Here is a 17,150-nt window from a genome sequence, read left to right as displayed (position 1 = left end):
GACCAAATTGCTAACTTGCGCTGGATTATGGAGAAAGCCAGAGAGTTCCAGAAAAATATCTACTTCTGCTTCATTGACTATGCGAAAGCCTTTGACTGTGTGGACCACAGCAAACTATGGCAAGTTCTTAAAGAAATGGGAGTGCCTGACCACTTTATCTGTCTCCTGAGAAACCTATATGTGGGACAGGAAGCAACAGTTAGAACTGGTCATGGAACAACTGAGTGGTTCAAAATTGGGAAAGGAGTACGGCAAGGCTGTATATTGTCCCCCAGCTTATTTAACTTATATGCAGAATACATCATGCGGAAGGCTGGACTGGAAGAAACCCAAGCCATTATTAAGATTGCCGGAAGAAATATCAACAACCTCCGATATGCAGATGATACCACTCTGATGGCAGAAAGTGAGGAGGAATTAAAGAACCTTGTAATGAGAGTGAAAGAGGAGAGTGAAAAAAACGGTCTGAAACTCAACATCAAAAAAACTAAGATCATGGCCACTGGTCCCATCACCTCCTGGGAAATAGAAGGGGAAGATATGGAGGCAGTGTCAAATTTTATCTTCCTGGGCTCCATGATCACTGCAGATGGAGACAGCAGCCCTGAAATTAAAAGGCGCCTTCTTCTTGGGAGGAAAGCGATGACAAATCTTGACAGCATCTTGAAAAGCAGAGACATCACCTTGCCAACAAAAGTCCGAATAGTCAAAGCTATGGTTTTTCCTGTCGTGATGTATGGAAGTGAGAGCTGGACCATAAAGAAAGCAGACCGGCGAAGAATTGATGCCTTTGAATTGTGGTGCTGGAGGAGGCTCTTGAGAATCCCCTGGACTGCAAGGAGAACAAACCTATCAGTTCTAAAGGAAATCAACCCTGAATGCTCACTTGAAGGACAGATCCTGAAGCTGAGGCTCCAGTACTTTGGCCATCTCATGAGAAGAAAAGAGTCCTTGGAAAAAACCTTGATGTTAGGAAGGTGTGATGGCAAGAGGAGAAGGGGACGACCGAGGATGAGATGGCTGGACAGTGTCTGCGAAGCAACCAACATGAACCTGACACAACTCCGGGAGGCAGTAGAAGACAGGAGGGCCTGGCGTGCTCTGGTCCATGGGGTCACGAAGAGTCGGACACGACTAAACGACTAAACACACAAATGGCAGGGGAGGCTTGAAATCAGGAAATAAAATTTTAGTCATGCCAAATCATTTTATTTCATTTATTTATTGGTAGGATATGGATCCTGAATTTCTTCCCATGAGCTCATGGTGATTTGTATGGGAGACAAGTCAAGTTAACAACAGAGTAACTGACCTTTTTTTTGTCAATAGGGGAGCCAATCTGGACTTGAAAATGGGTGCTGGATGGAACTGTAATCCTTTCCAAAGATTAGAGGTGCTGCTGTGTGTGGGGTGCTACTCTTTATGTCAAGGGGGCCTGCTAGTGGGCCCTAGCTGATAGCTGAAAATGAAAATGCTTTTGCTTGACTCACCAGCACCACAGGGTGCAGAATGAAGGCTCTTATTTTGTTTATGTGCCAGTTCAGGGCATTTGCTACTACAGTATCTTTAATGACTAAGATCCAGAATTGACGAAAGACTGCTTGCTTCCATAGGCTTCTGCCTTCATATGATAATTGGGAGGGTTTCAATATGCATCCTACTGCTTTCTGAGATAAGGTTGATGAGCACATGGGATTTGGCTCTTTGTTCTTGGGGTCAAACTAGACAAAACACACCTCATAGTTGGAAGCATTGCTTCCTTGAGTGCTGAGATACATGTATTTCTCATAGAATTTGCTTTTCCTCATCTCCATATCTTGCACTCTAGCATATTTTGTTTTGTGATGAGTCACTGGTAGGTATTTTGCAAGTCTAATTCCTCAAGCACAGACTTCTGAGAAACTCCTTACTGGTGAAGCAAAAATGTGCTGATAGCATGAAAATTACAACAGCTTGCCATGTTTTTTTATCCTTGATTTTTCTTTTTCTCTGCCCTTATCCCAACTCCATGGTCATTATACCCATGTTATGCATGTATTTCCTTACAAAAAACGGTGTCTCTTTCTCCATTATCCTCACCTCATTGTGGGACCATGTATAACATAAAAGTCATCTAGTCTCACTCTTATGCCTGAGAAAATGGACTTAATCCACCAAAGCTCATGCTAAAATATAGAAATTAATAATTAAGGAACCACAGTGTTTTGGGATTGTTGTTTTCTTGTTCTTATTCTGTTTTGTGTTTTTATGATATGCTTGCACAGACTAAAATGGCTACGCCTTTGAAAACCATGAAAGGCCCTAGATTGTGCCAGAGTATCCATCAATCTCATGAAGAAACCTGCCCAGTTACAAATTTCTCTTATCAAATATACATGACAAGACTGCATTTCCGAGAAACTTTCAGTGAAGAACTTCCTTTCAGTGAAGAACTGCCTTTCTGAAGGTTCTTCATTACTCATTGGTGGAGCAAATAGGAAATATTTTATAGCCTAGATGGTTTCAGCATTCCATGACATATGATTTCTCAATAATATTTGTATTGTTTAGGTAGCTTTTTCAGTAATGTAAAGATACGACATATATATCTACTAATGTTTTTATAGTTTTGTAGCACTGGGAACCTAGATCAAACATATGGCCCTTTGGACACTCCACGGTGCACATCCAGTCTTTGACACATGTGACATACTGTACATTGGTGGATCTGATGACTATGAAAAATTGCTATGAACTTTGCTTGCACGTTTCTGAAATCTCTTTTCTTGCATTTTAGTAGGAGTTGGAGACTGCATTAAATACTACACTTTCTGAACATAGTATACATACATTTGTGCTCCAATGTACAGTATTTGAAGTATCAATTTTAATAAAGATATGTACATTTCAATGCACTGATTTCATGGGTTGCTTAGCTGAAGTTGTCAACATGCAGTCTCCCTTTCAGCCATTTTCTCCTCTTAATGGAGGTAACCTGCTTACTCTTTAAGATTCAGATCAGAAATGCAAACAAATGTGAATAAGCCCCAGAGGTGCTGTTGTTTATTTTCTTAACAGTCACTAGTACATTGTTATTTAGATTATGGAATCCTCCACATTTTGATGCCCTTGGACAAACCCACAGTAGCTCTGTCCCCCAATTACATTCCTAGTATATAATATAAATGTTAGAGTACTTGTTAAGAATGTAAAATATCTGAACACAGGGCCATATTAACCCATGCTGGGTCACTTGGCTTTCAGATATTCTGGGGGCCCTCCAGCACTTCAGCCTTTCACCCCACTAACAACTGGCAGCCTGACCCAAAATCTTAACAGGCCCCTACTGGGGCCCTAGGCTTCAGCCTAGTCAGATGTATGAACCCAGCCTTGTGTGAACATTAAAATTAAACTGGAAAATTCTGCTTCTCTTCAGTGGCTGATTTCAACCGGCTTCTATATATTATTCATGATGATACTTTTCATGATTCTTAGGCATGAAAAATCTTCCTTGAATAGTACTGATCTTCCACTTTTCCCTTGGTGTTTAGGTACCACCTGGTATTGTGTTCATATATTGATAGACAAGAGTTTTTTCAACTTTGAAATAACCATTATTTTTTATTTATTACTTATTAAAGCAACAAAAAGCCAGAAAAGTGATCATTTAATGTGAGAGAAGGCCCACAGCTGGAAGCAACTATAGATCTCCTGGACAAATTTTTAATTCTTCAGAGTAAATGCACTCTTTCTGAGGATTTCATGACAGAGATAAGCTTATTACATTCAGCTTTGTTTTTTACAATGCTAATCCATAAATCAAGGTTCAAGTGGTGGACCACATTTGCCCTGGGCAATAATAAACACCTGATTATATGGGCATTTTTTAAGCTTTGTTTTCCCATTAGAGCAAGAGTAGTATTTTTCTGGGTCTCTTGGGTAAGGATAATTTCCATCAGATTTGTCTTCACAAAAGTCATCCTCAAATAAACCAGATTGGCCAACTGTAAGGGACGAACTTGGCTGCTCACACCTGTCTAGCACGGGATTGTAGACTAGACCTGCTGGACAATCCATGATATACGTGTATCCATTGGAACAAGAAATGAATTTATGTGGATCTGGGGGGTATTCGTAATTTCCATTTGGTTTGTCTTTGCAAAAGTCTTCAGTGGGTAAAGGGGTGGTGGGTGGAGGAGTCGTGACTGGTCCTGGAGTTTCAGTGGGCAAAGGGTTATACGTTGGCACGATAGCTCCAGAGCCGCCACATACTGAAAGAGATATGAAGATCAGATCATCAGTTTTCTGTAACCAACCTATATTTCCTAACAGCCACTACAGCCTATGACAACAAACACACAAGGGAATCAGCTTCACTATAACTGCAATATAACCAATTTCTTTCAAGCTGCACAATATTACAGAAATTGTTTTAATTACTTGCTGTGGAGATAAAGGCTAGAATCCTGCACTTGTTTATCTAGGAAGTTAAGCTCAATAAATTTATGGAGACTTCCTTCTGTTTTAATGTGTTCAAGTATAGGCTGAAAGCCAAGTATCCCATATGAATGATTTTTCTGTTGATATATATATAGTATTGTACAGAAGGAGAACTCATCCTGGGGGTTATTTTTCAGCTACAATAAAACAGAGGGAAACAACATTTAATGTGTATCCTCATCCATGAAAGAGTTCCCACGGTGTTGCTTTCGCATTTACCTGAAAGTGCATCAATTAGAAAAAAGGAGTAGCAGTAAGATGGTTAGTCACACAAATTGTGGCAGACCATTTTGGCTTGGGGATTCTGAGAGCTGTGGTCCAAAACAGTAACATTTCTAAGATATAAACCTCCCATAATTACACTTTAAAAGATGACAAAAGTTTAAAACATATATGAAGGAACCACTGGAAAATCTGACACTGCCTTCAGCTGGCACGTAATGGTACCTAACTCATATAGAAGGAATGGGATACATAAAGTAATCTCCCAGACATCAGCCCAGAATTGCTAACATAATTACCTGATTAATCAGAGTTACTACAAAGGAAGTACAGAACAATTCTAAATGAGTAATATGACCAGATGCCTTGACTTCTCTTTCTCTCTGCAAATAGTCCCTTGGTATCCTCTTACCATTGCCTGAAAGCAGTTTCTTCAACTCTGTCAGAAGAGGGTAAGGTCCATCATCACAGAAGGAGCCCACAAAGTCATCCAAGTCCACTGCCCATATCAAGGCTCCGGCAAGGCATTTGTCCTTCAAAAGCTGAGCCTACCAACAAAACCAACCAAGAAATATACAGTATGTGTATTATGATTCCACTGTTCCCCAAAACATGCCCAAAGACCCTATTCGACAACTGTAATTCCTATTTTTGAAAGGAAGCCTTCAGTTAAAAGTGTCAGCCACTGGCCCAAAGTGACATTGGACACAATCTAAATCTTACATACCAGCTATCATAATTGAGGCCTTTACCCGACTCTGTATGCCACTGTTCTTGCATAGGTATAAAGTGCTGTAAGTCTTTTTCCTTTTTTCTATTTACAAAGTTGTATCAGTGGTTGGCATTACTACTCTCAGATGCCAGTAAAAGACTGTGCTAAGATCATCAGGGAAGGCCTTTCTCTCTGCCCCCTTCCAAGCTGCACTTGGTGAGGACAGGAAGAGGGTCTTCTCTGCAGCTGCTCCCAGACTCTTGTATTCCCTCCAATGGGAGGTCAAGTTGCCCCATCGTTGCTGTCGTTCCAAAAGCAAGAGAACTTTCTTTTCTGGCAGGCTTTTTCTTAATGACTTGCTGTGCAGGAGAGGTTTTTAAATGAGATGATTTACATTTTGTTGCTTTTTTTTCGTAATACTTTACCTGACATTCTTAATATAATGTTATTCATTTATTTAATGTTTGAATAATTCACTATTTTTAGCTTTAATATTATGTTTTCATGATGTAAGCTGCCTTTGGTCCTTTCTTATGAGAAAGGCAGAGGAAAATATTTTAAATAAAATAAATAAAAATAAAAACTTGATTTTCAGTGGTCAGGCACTGTTGTGGCTTTGCTCACCAGGAGTCTACTAGCTAATATTGCTAAGTCAGCAGCATCTCTGAAGTTTCAAGTCAAAGCCTGGGAGTGGGGGACACGTTCTTGTATTGTCACAGAGATTGGGCAGGCATGTGTTGGAATAAGAAGCTAGAACATTTTTCTGGGCCAACAAACTGCAGAGACAGGCAAGGAAAGAATCTAGCTACACAGGCCCCAAATAAAACCTGACTAATCAGATAAGTCAATCTGCAGCTGGGGGGTGGGGGGGAAGCCAAATTTTTAGCAGCAGGGCAAATGGTAAAATGTGCCCAGCAGCTGCAGTTGTTGCTACTAGTCTTCTGAGCGTGTATGACACACTGGGACTTTTTTAAAAAACACTACACTACGGCTGGATCTTTTGGAATGCTCGTCAATTAGCCCACATAAACCTTTTTCTTCAGCAAAAAACACATGCATGGGGCACCAAAAAGTCTCACAAAATATCCTGCAGGCATTCTAATCCCTAATTTACTGTAAACGAGACAATGGGCCTAAGTGCAGGCGTGGACTGGCTCTCTCCATTGCTTTTTTTTTAACCCGAAGGCATCGCAGAAGTACAAACCACATGCAAACACCCTTCCCTTGAGCTACTGAGGCCTGGTGTCCACCAGGGAAGGGTGGAGATGGCCATCCAGGCTTTAAAACAACCTCTCTCACAAAAATCAATTTTTCTGTACAATATTTATAAATTTGATAAGTAATGTTGCAAATCAAAGGCCATATTGGAAAGAAAAGTGAGCTAAATAGTAAATAAAGAAGAGCTTACTTTGTATCGAAAGCTAACTTTGTTGTCGTAGCCAACCCAGTCAGAATCTTTGTAGGCGTAGGGGACTGCTTGGTCATCAATCCACTCAGCAGTAGCACCATTTTTCAGAGCATCACAAACCTACAAAACAAACATACCATATTGTAATAGTCAGTGGGAGTGGGCATATATTTTTGATTTGATGGACCCCTTGCAATATTTTTAATATTAAGTAAAAAAAATTTAAAAAATTGTCTAGCTCATGAAATATACCTCTTTCAGGTATATTGGGCTATTGGTGGCCAGGGTGTGTGTATTTCCGCAAATAATTGTGAATCATTGGCTATGAAGCATGTCTAAGACTCAAACCAAAGGCCCAAAAGTGTTTTGAAGCACATTCAATTAGCAATGAACAGTTAGCAGTCAGCTGTTCATATTTTTTTTTTACTTTTAATATGAAGGCTGAGGGATGCGTCACAAAGAACTGGAAACAAATCTCTTACATATTCCTTATAACGACACAAAAAATACAGGACCAGCAACAGTTAACAGAGGAAGTATCTAGTGAGCATGAGTTATATTGTCCCCTCTGTATATGACAGGATGGAAAGGAGCCAGGAATGACATGGCATGAAAGCACCACCTCTTCTTGAGACCCCAGAGGGAATGCTTGACTACAAGGAAGGATTCATGAGCAGAGAAGTTCTCAAAAGTATGGGATGTCTTTGAGAGAAAATTCTTCCTCCCAGCAAGTCCAGTTCTTCAAGTTCTAGCAGCTGAGCTCTGGGTGGGCCCAAAATCTCAACAATGTAAACCCCAACTTTAGGACTGTAAGGTTCCTGGAAATTATGTATTTTCAGAATTCCAGACCCTGTCTGCTTTGTTCCTTACATCCTAACCCTTGCTGTGACTGCCATGCTATGTGTGACTTTGGACTGTCATGGCTACTTGCACATTTGGAATTGCCTTGCCTATTTGTTGTTTAAATCAAGACTAGCTGAGCCTGGAGTCCTATTGGACTTTGCCTTTAGATCCTCCTTACAATATTGTCTGGGAAGATTTTGTTTTTGTCTTGAGTTTGGCTAAATTCCGGGGATTCTCCTTCCCTGGCTTATTTTTTTGTGGGGCAGCTCCTTGCTACTGAGGCCTCACTTACCCAGGAACAGATGATAGATCTTGAGAACATGGCGAATGTTCAATTAGGCAGATTGAGGCAGTGACCTCTGAGGCATTGCCCCATCACCTAGCCCTCTGGTCCTGAGCCCTCTGGCATTTCCTCTATTGTTGGAGGGCAGAGCCATGCATACCACAAACCCTGTCCTGTGCTCCTTACATTGATAAAGGGACCTTGCATGTGGTAAAGGGCTCTATTCCATTCTCAGTATTAGATTAGTTGTCAACCCAGTATTAAATTAATTGTCATCATGATCAAACTCTGCACATGGAACAGAGAGGCACCATCTTGTAATCTGCAGCAAAATGTCTTGGACAGCCTCTGCCTCTTATTGAGTGTGTAATCATGTAGACCAAGATTAGGTGTCAACGATGCATTTGACAGCATGATGTAAATAACAGACTCTGTTGGCTGGGAAATTGGTTGATAGGTCAGGCTTGTCACACAAGAAAGAAAGAATGAAATTCTGAGGAACAACAAACCATAAGTAGTGATCAGAAAGAGGAAACACTGTGAGTACAAACATCAAGGAGGCACTATGAAAGAATCCAGATATGTCAGCTCCTCAAAGTCAATTTTAACTGACTACTTCTTATTTGTCGTTCAAAATTCCCAACAGATATGTCAAAACATCAAAAATATAGTGTTTTCACACACGTATACACACACACCTCGGAACTGAAAAGAAAAATGTTAGAAGCATGTTAAAATCGAGCACATCTAGCATGATAATTAAGACAATACTTAGCTATAAGAAGTTAAAGAAGAAAAAACGGAAAACATTGCATAGGGGAGTTAGTGCTGCAGTAGACTTGTTTATTACCAGAATGATTTGAATTCTTGTCACTCTTCTGCATTCCCTCTTGTTCAGAGCTTAACTTGGGTAGGGGGTAAATTTTCCCGGCAGCAATGGCCAGAATCCTATTGGTGGTTGAGTAAGATTTGCATATCTTGCTGCAGATAATTTTGGCTAATTGATGAGGTGCTGGGTTCTATCTTGGTCATTGCTTCATTAGACACCTGATTATGCCACTGAGTGACACTACAGCACCTCATCACTTAGCCACAGCACATTAGTCAAACCTTATGCAAACATTAATAGGATCCCAGCTAACATATTATTAGGAGTTATTCCTTGTATAATACAATTTTTTTCAATGGCTTGACCTGGACTTCAATGCCAATCAAGACCTATGAACTATATAAAAAGTATTTTTCTTTGGGGATATGAAAACTGCTAGGACAAGTTGGCTGAGATGGATTGATGCAGTCGATATTTATCATCTGGGGATCTTCCTTGAAGATGCGGGCATGGTGACTGTTATGAGGAGCACCTGCACTACACCACTGGCAACAATAACTTTCAAGCCAAATACTTGCCTACCTTCCACCCCAAAAGAGGTCTCTTGAATCAGATCAAAGTTCTCTTTAGTCCAGCATCCTGTTCCCACAATGACCAACCAGATACCTCTTAGATGACCACAAGCTAGATATCCCATGAGGTAATAGTCCTCCTCTATTTGGCACTGATTAGGCCTCATGTAGCATATTGGGTCCAGTTTTGGACACTTAAGAAAGATGGTAAAAAAAACTAGAACAAGTTCAGAAGAGAGCTACAAGGATGATCAGAGGACTGGGAACCAAACCCTAAGAGGAAAGACTGAAAGAACTGGGCATCTTTAGCCTTGAGAAAAGAACATGGGAGGCATGATAGCACTTTTCAAATATTTGAAAGGCAGTCATAAAAAAAAGAAGAGGCAAGATCTATTCTCGATCATCCCAGAGTTCAGGACATGTAATAATAGGCTCAGGTTACAAGAAACCAGATTTCAACTGAATACCAGGAAAAAAACTTCTTAGAGCAATACAACAATGGAACCAATTACCTCGGGAGGTGGTGAGCGCTCCAGTGCTGGAGGCATTCAAGAGAAAATTGGACAATCTGTTGATTCTACTTTGATTTGGACTCCCGCCTTGAGCAGGAGGTTAGAATTGACGGCTTTATAGCCGCCTTCCAATTCAGTTATCCAATAATTCTATATGGGCATTCATACCTGTTCAATCAAGTTCACCAGCAACTGGTATTCAGAGTTGCAGAGTCTATGGTACTAGAGAATAATGTATAGATTTAATAACCAATAGCCATTGGCAGCCTTATCTTTCGCAAGCCAGGCCATTTCCCCTTTAAAGACGCATTATATAGGAGGAAATTCCCTAGTTTGTCCCTATGCTGTGAGACATGCTTCTTTTAGGAAGCTTGGGATGGCAAAGTAATCCATGTCAATGCTGAGAAGCAGAGGACTTCTCGTGTCCTTTGGTTTCTTTACCTCATAGTAAGACCAGAAGCCTCCCTCTCTTGTGTACTGTCCAGCAGCAGGCTCCTCAGAGGCAGGGGCACCCACGGATGTGTCAGTGGTGGTAAGCTTGAAAGTGCGTCCATATGTGGGGAATCCCATGAGAAGTTTAGAAGGAGTAGCACCATTTTTGATCCAGTAGTTTATGGCAAATTCCTACAAGGATAAAAAAAATCTTATACCAACTGCTTAGTACCCATCGTTTAGTGAAGAAAATAAACATGGTTCCATGTTCTTACACAGTTGAAACTTGGGTCTTCTTCAGGGTGATCACCAGCATACAGAGGGCTATTGTGCCCTGTGACTTTATCAAAAGTACCACCATGGAAATCATAGGTCATCACACTAATAAAATCTAGATGTCTGTAAGAAAACGTAACTTAGAATTAGATGATCTTAAGCAATTTAGCAACAATTTCCTCATTGTTCTATTATATTTTTAATGTATTCCAAGGGTGCTTCCAGAAAGACATTTCCTGTACATTATCAGTTAAAAAGGATTGCACAGCTATGCTAGATTTCCCCTCTTCAAAGGGTAGTGTTTTGTTTTGCTGGCAAGGAAAAGGAGAAAAGAAACAGTGGGAAAATTTAGAAACAGGGCATATGGAAGAGCATGGCATAACTGGAATTCTTGGAAAATTTCAAGAATGCTAGTTGTATAATAAATATGCCATTGCAAATCCAATCTGAGGGAAACACAGTACAGTATTTACCTATGGTAATAATATATGAAAATATGAAAATTTAATTAAAGCTTTTCATATATTTTTTCTGAATATGAGAGAAAAATGTGATCATTTGACCTTCAGTGCTAATGTTGTGGCCTGAAAATTGTGACACTATTAGCGCCAATATGAAGCAATCTATTAAAAGATGGGTGTTTCTCAGAATTTGAGGAATGCCTTTTTTCACCACTAAATAACCTCAGAGAGTGACTATATATCTGAAATGAGGAGTTCAGGTTTCTAGAGTAAAATATGGGGGTTCTGGCTTGACAGGTTCCACATTTCATATACATATTAGTGTGTGTGTGTGTGTGTGTGTGTGTGTGTGTGTGTGTGTGTGTGTGTGTGTGTGTGTGTGTGTGTGTGTGTGTGTGTGTGTGTGTGTGTGTGTGTGTGTGTGTGTTGCTGAAAATGCATTTCACAAAATATGTTTTTCTTTTAACTTACTCATTTATTTCTTTAATTTCATATGCAGCATCAATGGTTGATTTGCCAGCAGCAACAGCTGCAGTAAGCAACAGCCTCTTCTGCCCAGTTTTTCTGCTCTCTTTTTCAAAAGCTGCGTGCATTTCCTAGGCAAACAAAACATTTGTGAGATTTGTCTCTTAAGTGATGCATAAGAGGCTGCAGCATAATTCTTTTCATGGAAAGCATTATTCCTTTTTTTCTTTTTTCTTTTTCTTTTTGTTAGCATGCATTTCATTTATCAATTTCCAGCGGTACACATTTTTTTCCAATGGCACACCAGTGGCATACTAAAATACTCTTGAAACAATGTTATACATAGCCAGCGATTAGAGGTGGAGGCCTCTTTTGGGGAGGTCATGACTATGTCTGTGAAATCAGACTTCATGAAATCTCTGTGCTAAAGTCCCGCAGACAAATCACAAAATAAAGAAAACTAACTTGCAAATTACAGAAAGTGACAAAAGCTCTTGCTGTGCACGCAGACTCTTTCGGCAATTAAGGAATTCCCTCTTCTAACTGTAAGCTATCTGAAGCATTTATTTTTCTCTCGGGTAACCAATAAATTACAAAACAGCTTAACAACATACCTGTACCAGCAAAGTGAAACGATGTTTATCCTCAGGGGGACTACCCCGAGCACCTGGATATTCAAAGTCCAGATCTGCCCCATCAAATCCATGACGCCGCAGAAACACCATTACTGAGTCGATGAAGATCTTGCGATTGGACTCTGTAGATAACATTTCGCTGAATCTGTGAAAAAGTAACTTCCCTTATAAGCAACAATATCAGGCAGACATTGGAAGTTTACAAATATGATTACCTTTACTAGATATTCCATTGTGGATCTACGATCACAATTGTTTGGATTGAAGCAAAAACTCCCAAATCTGTTCTCAGGAAAACCAAGCCAAGAGGAAAGGGACAGTAATGAAGGCTTCGCTGATACACTTATCTAGGTATGCAGAGTGTTTATTAGTAGATTTGAACTCACTTCTGTCCTAGTTAGCTATGCAAAAAGGGTTGGATAATGGTTTATAAAATATAGATAATATAGAAAATTCAACACTCTATACATGTTTGTCTGCCAAAAAATGTTTCCCCTTTTGTTCTGGAGATGGTACAGATAGCAGGATAGATTGAGAATACTTGCATTTCATTCCCATTGAAATTAATGGAACTTTACGTAGGCATGATGACTGATTATTCACACTAATTTCAATAGGAACTAAGTGCAATAGGACCCAAAATATAATAACACAGATTTTGTGGATGAAATATCACCTAGAAAGCATATTGTTGACTTTTTAACAGGTGGAGAGTTTAGGGTTTGTGTAGATGAAGTCTACAATGAGAAAAAAATAGATATACTACGCTACTATTTTTGAGAGGGCTGTGGTAAAACAAAGTATGTATTTTTTTTGTTCATTTATTTAAACATTTAAAGATGAAGCAAAAGAACTTCCAATCCTTAAGAAGATTAATGTAAATATCTTACATAAACTGAAACTTAATCCAGCCAAGGGGGATGCAGGCTGGATTAAGCAAACAGTTATCCAGTTTGGAAAAAAAAATTATGGAGTTATTAACTAATTCTGGATGGAATTCTGCACTCCAATTTAAAGAACAAGCTTACTGCTTTGGGATGCTCTTCTGTCTGTTCTTACCTTTACAGGGCCCATATAAACTCTGTAGCACAGAGTTCCTTTCACAGCCTTGCTGATGCACTGTTCCCAGCCACAGCCATTTTTATATCAACAAAATAGCTATCCATGCTGCAATGCATTTTGTGTAGGACTGCCTTTCAGTTTGAATGTTTTTGTCAGTTCAGAAGGCATTGCCCAGAGTTTTCATTGATTTTGCTTGCTTGGACCATAAGTGAATAGGCTACCACTTACTGCCCAAAATCCTATTACATAATGAAGGCTGCATAACTGTTTTCCAAACAGTTGCACAATTCATGCCAAGATAAAAATCATATCCAGCAAACAACTAGGTGCGCAATAAATTGTGCAAAATAGGCAGATTTCACAGTAAGTTGCACAATCAATTGTACAAGCAAGCATGCAATATGGACTGTCTGGGAGTAACTCCCTGAGAACTTCTGCAGCTGTAACTTTATGCCATGCCAAATGCAGGAGGATTCCAGCCAAATTGTTCCAGCCCAGATTTGTACCTAGCCTTGGATGAATTCATCAGAAAAACTGAACTTCATCACTATGTTAACAACACAGTATCTTTTTCAGATGAGTCAGCAAAGGAAGTACTGATCCTTTGAGAGCTGTAAAATACTGCATCTAGATCCCTACCTAGTTTTGCAGTTTCCAAAAAGCCATTCCTGAAAAATCATTGATTAAAACATGAAAAATTGCACTCCAGTGAGTTAAATTGTCAGGCAAGTTAGGCACATGGCCCCCAAACATACCTTGCATATGAAAGTGGACTGCAGAGTACGTTCAGTTTCAGTGGGGGGGGGAAAGAGAGTGGTTTGTGATGGGTTTGAGCCTTGGAAATTTGGGTCCTAGACTCTCCAGAGTTGACTACCTGATCCTAAAGGATCAGATGCTCCATATCGAAATGCTATCAGGACCTCAGTTGATGAGAGTAGATCTCTTAGAAGCAGTATTTAATCAAGTCACAAAAATATGTACAGTAATTGTGAAAAAAACTTGAAAAGAAGTGTGCCTGTTGTTGGAATTATAATTGGAATGTAAACATCTAGTTTCTTTTCATTTCTAATTGCAGAGGCATGCATCATAACAAAAATTATGCTTTTAGAGGGGAAAGTTGCAGGAGCTAGAAAGATACAATTCTTGAACTTGTGTTTGGGTCTTTAGGTTTGTTTTTGACTCCTTGAGGCTAATGGAGCCCCATTAATACAAAGCACATTCTGTCCTTTGACTAATATAATAACTGCAACCTCTGCTGGATTGAGAACAATCCAATCACAATTATCCATATTGGTATGGGGTGTGCAAAGACATCACCTTGCTGACAAAGGTCCGCATAATCAAAACTATGGTTTTTCCAGTAGCAATGTATGGAAGTGTGAGCTGGACCATAAAGAAGGCTGACCGCTGAAGAATTGATGCTTTTGAATTGTGGTGCTGGAGGAGACTCTTGAGAGTCCCCTGGATTGCAAGGAGAATAAACCTATCCATTCTAAAGGAAATCAACCCTGAGTGCTCACTGGAAGGACAGATCCTGAAGCTGAGGCTCCAATACTTTGGACATCTCACAAGAAGAGAAGACCCCCTGGAAAAGACCCTGATGTTGGGCAAGTGTGAAGGCAAGAGGAGAAGGGGACGACAGAGGGTGAGATGGTTGGACAGTGTCATCAAAGTTACCAACATGAATTTGACCAAACTCCAGGAGGCAGTGGAAGACAGGAGGGCCTGGCATGCTCTGGTCCATGGGGTCATGAAGAGCTGGACATGACTTAACGACTAAACAAGAACATGGGGTGTACAGAGGAAAAAGTTTCCAAGTGGAAACAATATAGCTATACATGTCACCTAACTCCTCCCGTGGCCTCTTAAGTTTTTAATCATGTGCCATCCCTATGATTCTTCTGTTCTCCAAAGTACAGTATCTTGATCGTTATAACTGTCAGTGGTAAAGCTTACCCTGCACCAAAGTTCCATCCTCCAATAGCTAGCAGAGTCAATAAGGCTGGATTTCTGTAAAAATCAAAATTATATTTTCTGTTTTAACATGAATCGGAAACAGATATGTTGCATGACATCTATATCTAGTGTTTAGGTACCCAGAACACAAGTGAAAGAGCTGGATTACTAATAATGACATATCTGGCGGGACAGGAACACGGTGGATCTGTGGCCATTTTTATGTGCTACCCAACACCCCCAATCACACCAGACATTCAATTTTTGCGTTGCAGAATTATTTTTCCCATATTTTGTGGCCCCTCAACATACCCATATGTACTCCAAATTTAATTTATTTAAAAAATATTTTGGCCACTAAAGTGTATGAAGGCTTTTTTTTTCCAGTTTAAAAAGACCAGGTTTCTTAAAGTTAAACCTATTCTTTTCAGTTAACAAAATCTTTGTATCAACCTTTATTTGTATTTACATTAATTTATTTACTTAATTTATATTCTACCCTTTTCACACTGAAGGGATTCAAAGCAGTACAATATATATCCACTGGATTAATTTTTAAAAATAAAATATAAGTAAGTATGCTAATCAGGAAATGTAATCCTGAGTTGTTAACCTTAAGTTTATTATTACGGTAAGTTTTCTCTTTTTCTACTATTCCTTGGAGGCTTGTTGTCATGCAGAAAGCTGGGATAGAATTATGTTTAAGAAGCCAAGAAAACAAAGTATAGTTCCTCAGCCTCTGATTATTCATCTGTCAGGTTATAAGCATACTCAGCTACTCAGTGCTCCTTTAAATCACCACAAGAAGAGCCAACACCATTGTTCCCTTCCTTACAAAGTTCTAAAGCAGCAAAGGAGGATCTGTGGCTCTCTGGATGCTATGGCACTGAGCCTTCTATCAGCAGCAGCCAGCATGGCTGATGGGATGATGGTAGTTGCAGTCCAAAACAACAAGTAAGGCTTAAGATTGTACCACCCTTGTTTCAAAGCTGCACCAAAACCATTACCAGATGTTTCCTGGACATTTGACTGTCTCACAACCATCTGCATCAAGCAGTTAAAACCAACAACACCCGTTTGTCTAATCCCACAGAATCCTCAAGAGATTCCTGAATACCATTAAAAAGTTTAAAAAAACATTCCTGCATTTGTATATTTCTGTCTGACCTCTGCTTAAGTGCTTGTGTTTCAGGGTAAAGTTGACTTTCATCATTCCATTCAAAACTTTGGATCTGATTAGACTTTATAACTGCAAAGGCGAAGATGACATGAGTGCAGAGATTTGGATCTGTATTTTTAGGGAAAAACTTTCCAGGAGCAGGACGGTACTGGGCCCAGTTGGTGATGTAACACACAAGATTGCAAGGAAAACCTGCAAAGAAAGTACAGCATATGTAATTATTTTAATGAAGCCACACTAGTTTTTCTTTTGAGTCAACACTTATACAATAAAAGTACTTCTAGATAGAAGTATTTGTAGTGTTATGTAATTTGGTAATTCTGACACCTATTAAGTGTGAGATAAACTAGAGTAATGATGCCTTTGTGTTGATAACTCCAACTCCAAATGCTTACACAAGCAGATAAAGAATGTTTGGCCTTCTGGATGTTTTAGCCCACAATTCCCAAAAGCCTCAGCCAACTTGGCAAATGGTAGAGGATTGGAGATTTGTAGTGTAAAATATACGGAGGGCAAAACATTATCTAACATCCACCTGGCTTACATGATCAGAACAAATGGCACACCAACTATGTACAGTGCAAAGTTGGTGCTTCAATCCTAATTCTTCTCTCTGAAAAGAAAAAAAATAAAGGTAAGAGTGGGTGATACTTTTATTAAACCACTAAAAAGAATCAAACATTACCTAGCTTTTTAGTCTTCACCAGAAGAGTTGTGCACAGGGGAGAAAGTGCAAATGTCTCAAAAATCATGGCCAGATGTGCATGCCAGATTATTTTATTAAAAGTAAGGTTTGAAATGGGGGTTACAGACTCAGGTCAGA

The 17,150-nt window shown here is 39.6% G+C and overlaps 1 protein-coding gene across 2 annotated transcripts in view; it reads right to left on the bottom strand.

Moving 5' to 3' along the window:
* Positions 1 to 1,522: 1,522 nt before the first annotated feature.
* Positions 1,523 to 17,150, bottom strand: part of LOC110073322 (acidic mammalian chitinase) — a 35,957-nt gene continuing 20,329 nt past the window's right edge. For both annotated transcript variants that reach the window (XM_072997080.2, XM_072997081.2), the window contains exons 8-16: positions 16,315 to 16,519; positions 15,148 to 15,201; positions 12,109 to 12,274; positions 11,501 to 11,625; positions 10,568 to 10,691; positions 10,302 to 10,484; positions 6,822 to 6,941; positions 5,114 to 5,249; positions 1,523 to 4,250 (exon numbers count right to left, since the gene is read on the bottom strand). In XM_072997080.2, coding sequence (XP_072853181.2) covers positions 3,799 to 4,250; positions 5,114 to 5,249; positions 6,822 to 6,941; positions 10,302 to 10,484; positions 10,568 to 10,691; positions 11,501 to 11,625; positions 12,109 to 12,274; positions 15,148 to 15,201; positions 16,315 to 16,519 — 1,565 coding nt within the window. In that variant the 3' untranslated portion in view covers positions 1,523 to 3,798. The remainder of the gene's footprint in view (positions 4,251 to 5,113; positions 5,250 to 6,821; positions 6,942 to 10,301; positions 10,485 to 10,567; positions 10,692 to 11,500; positions 11,626 to 12,108; positions 12,275 to 15,147; positions 15,202 to 16,314; positions 16,520 to 17,150) is intronic.

This window comes from Pogona vitticeps, chromosome 4 (assembly GCF_051106095.1).
Source record: "Pogona vitticeps strain Pit_001003342236 chromosome 4, PviZW2.1, whole genome shotgun sequence".
In the NCBI taxonomy this organism is placed as follows: domain Eukaryota; kingdom Metazoa; phylum Chordata; class Lepidosauria; order Squamata; family Agamidae; genus Pogona; species Pogona vitticeps.
This window is presented reverse-complemented; position numbering and strand designations above follow the sequence as displayed.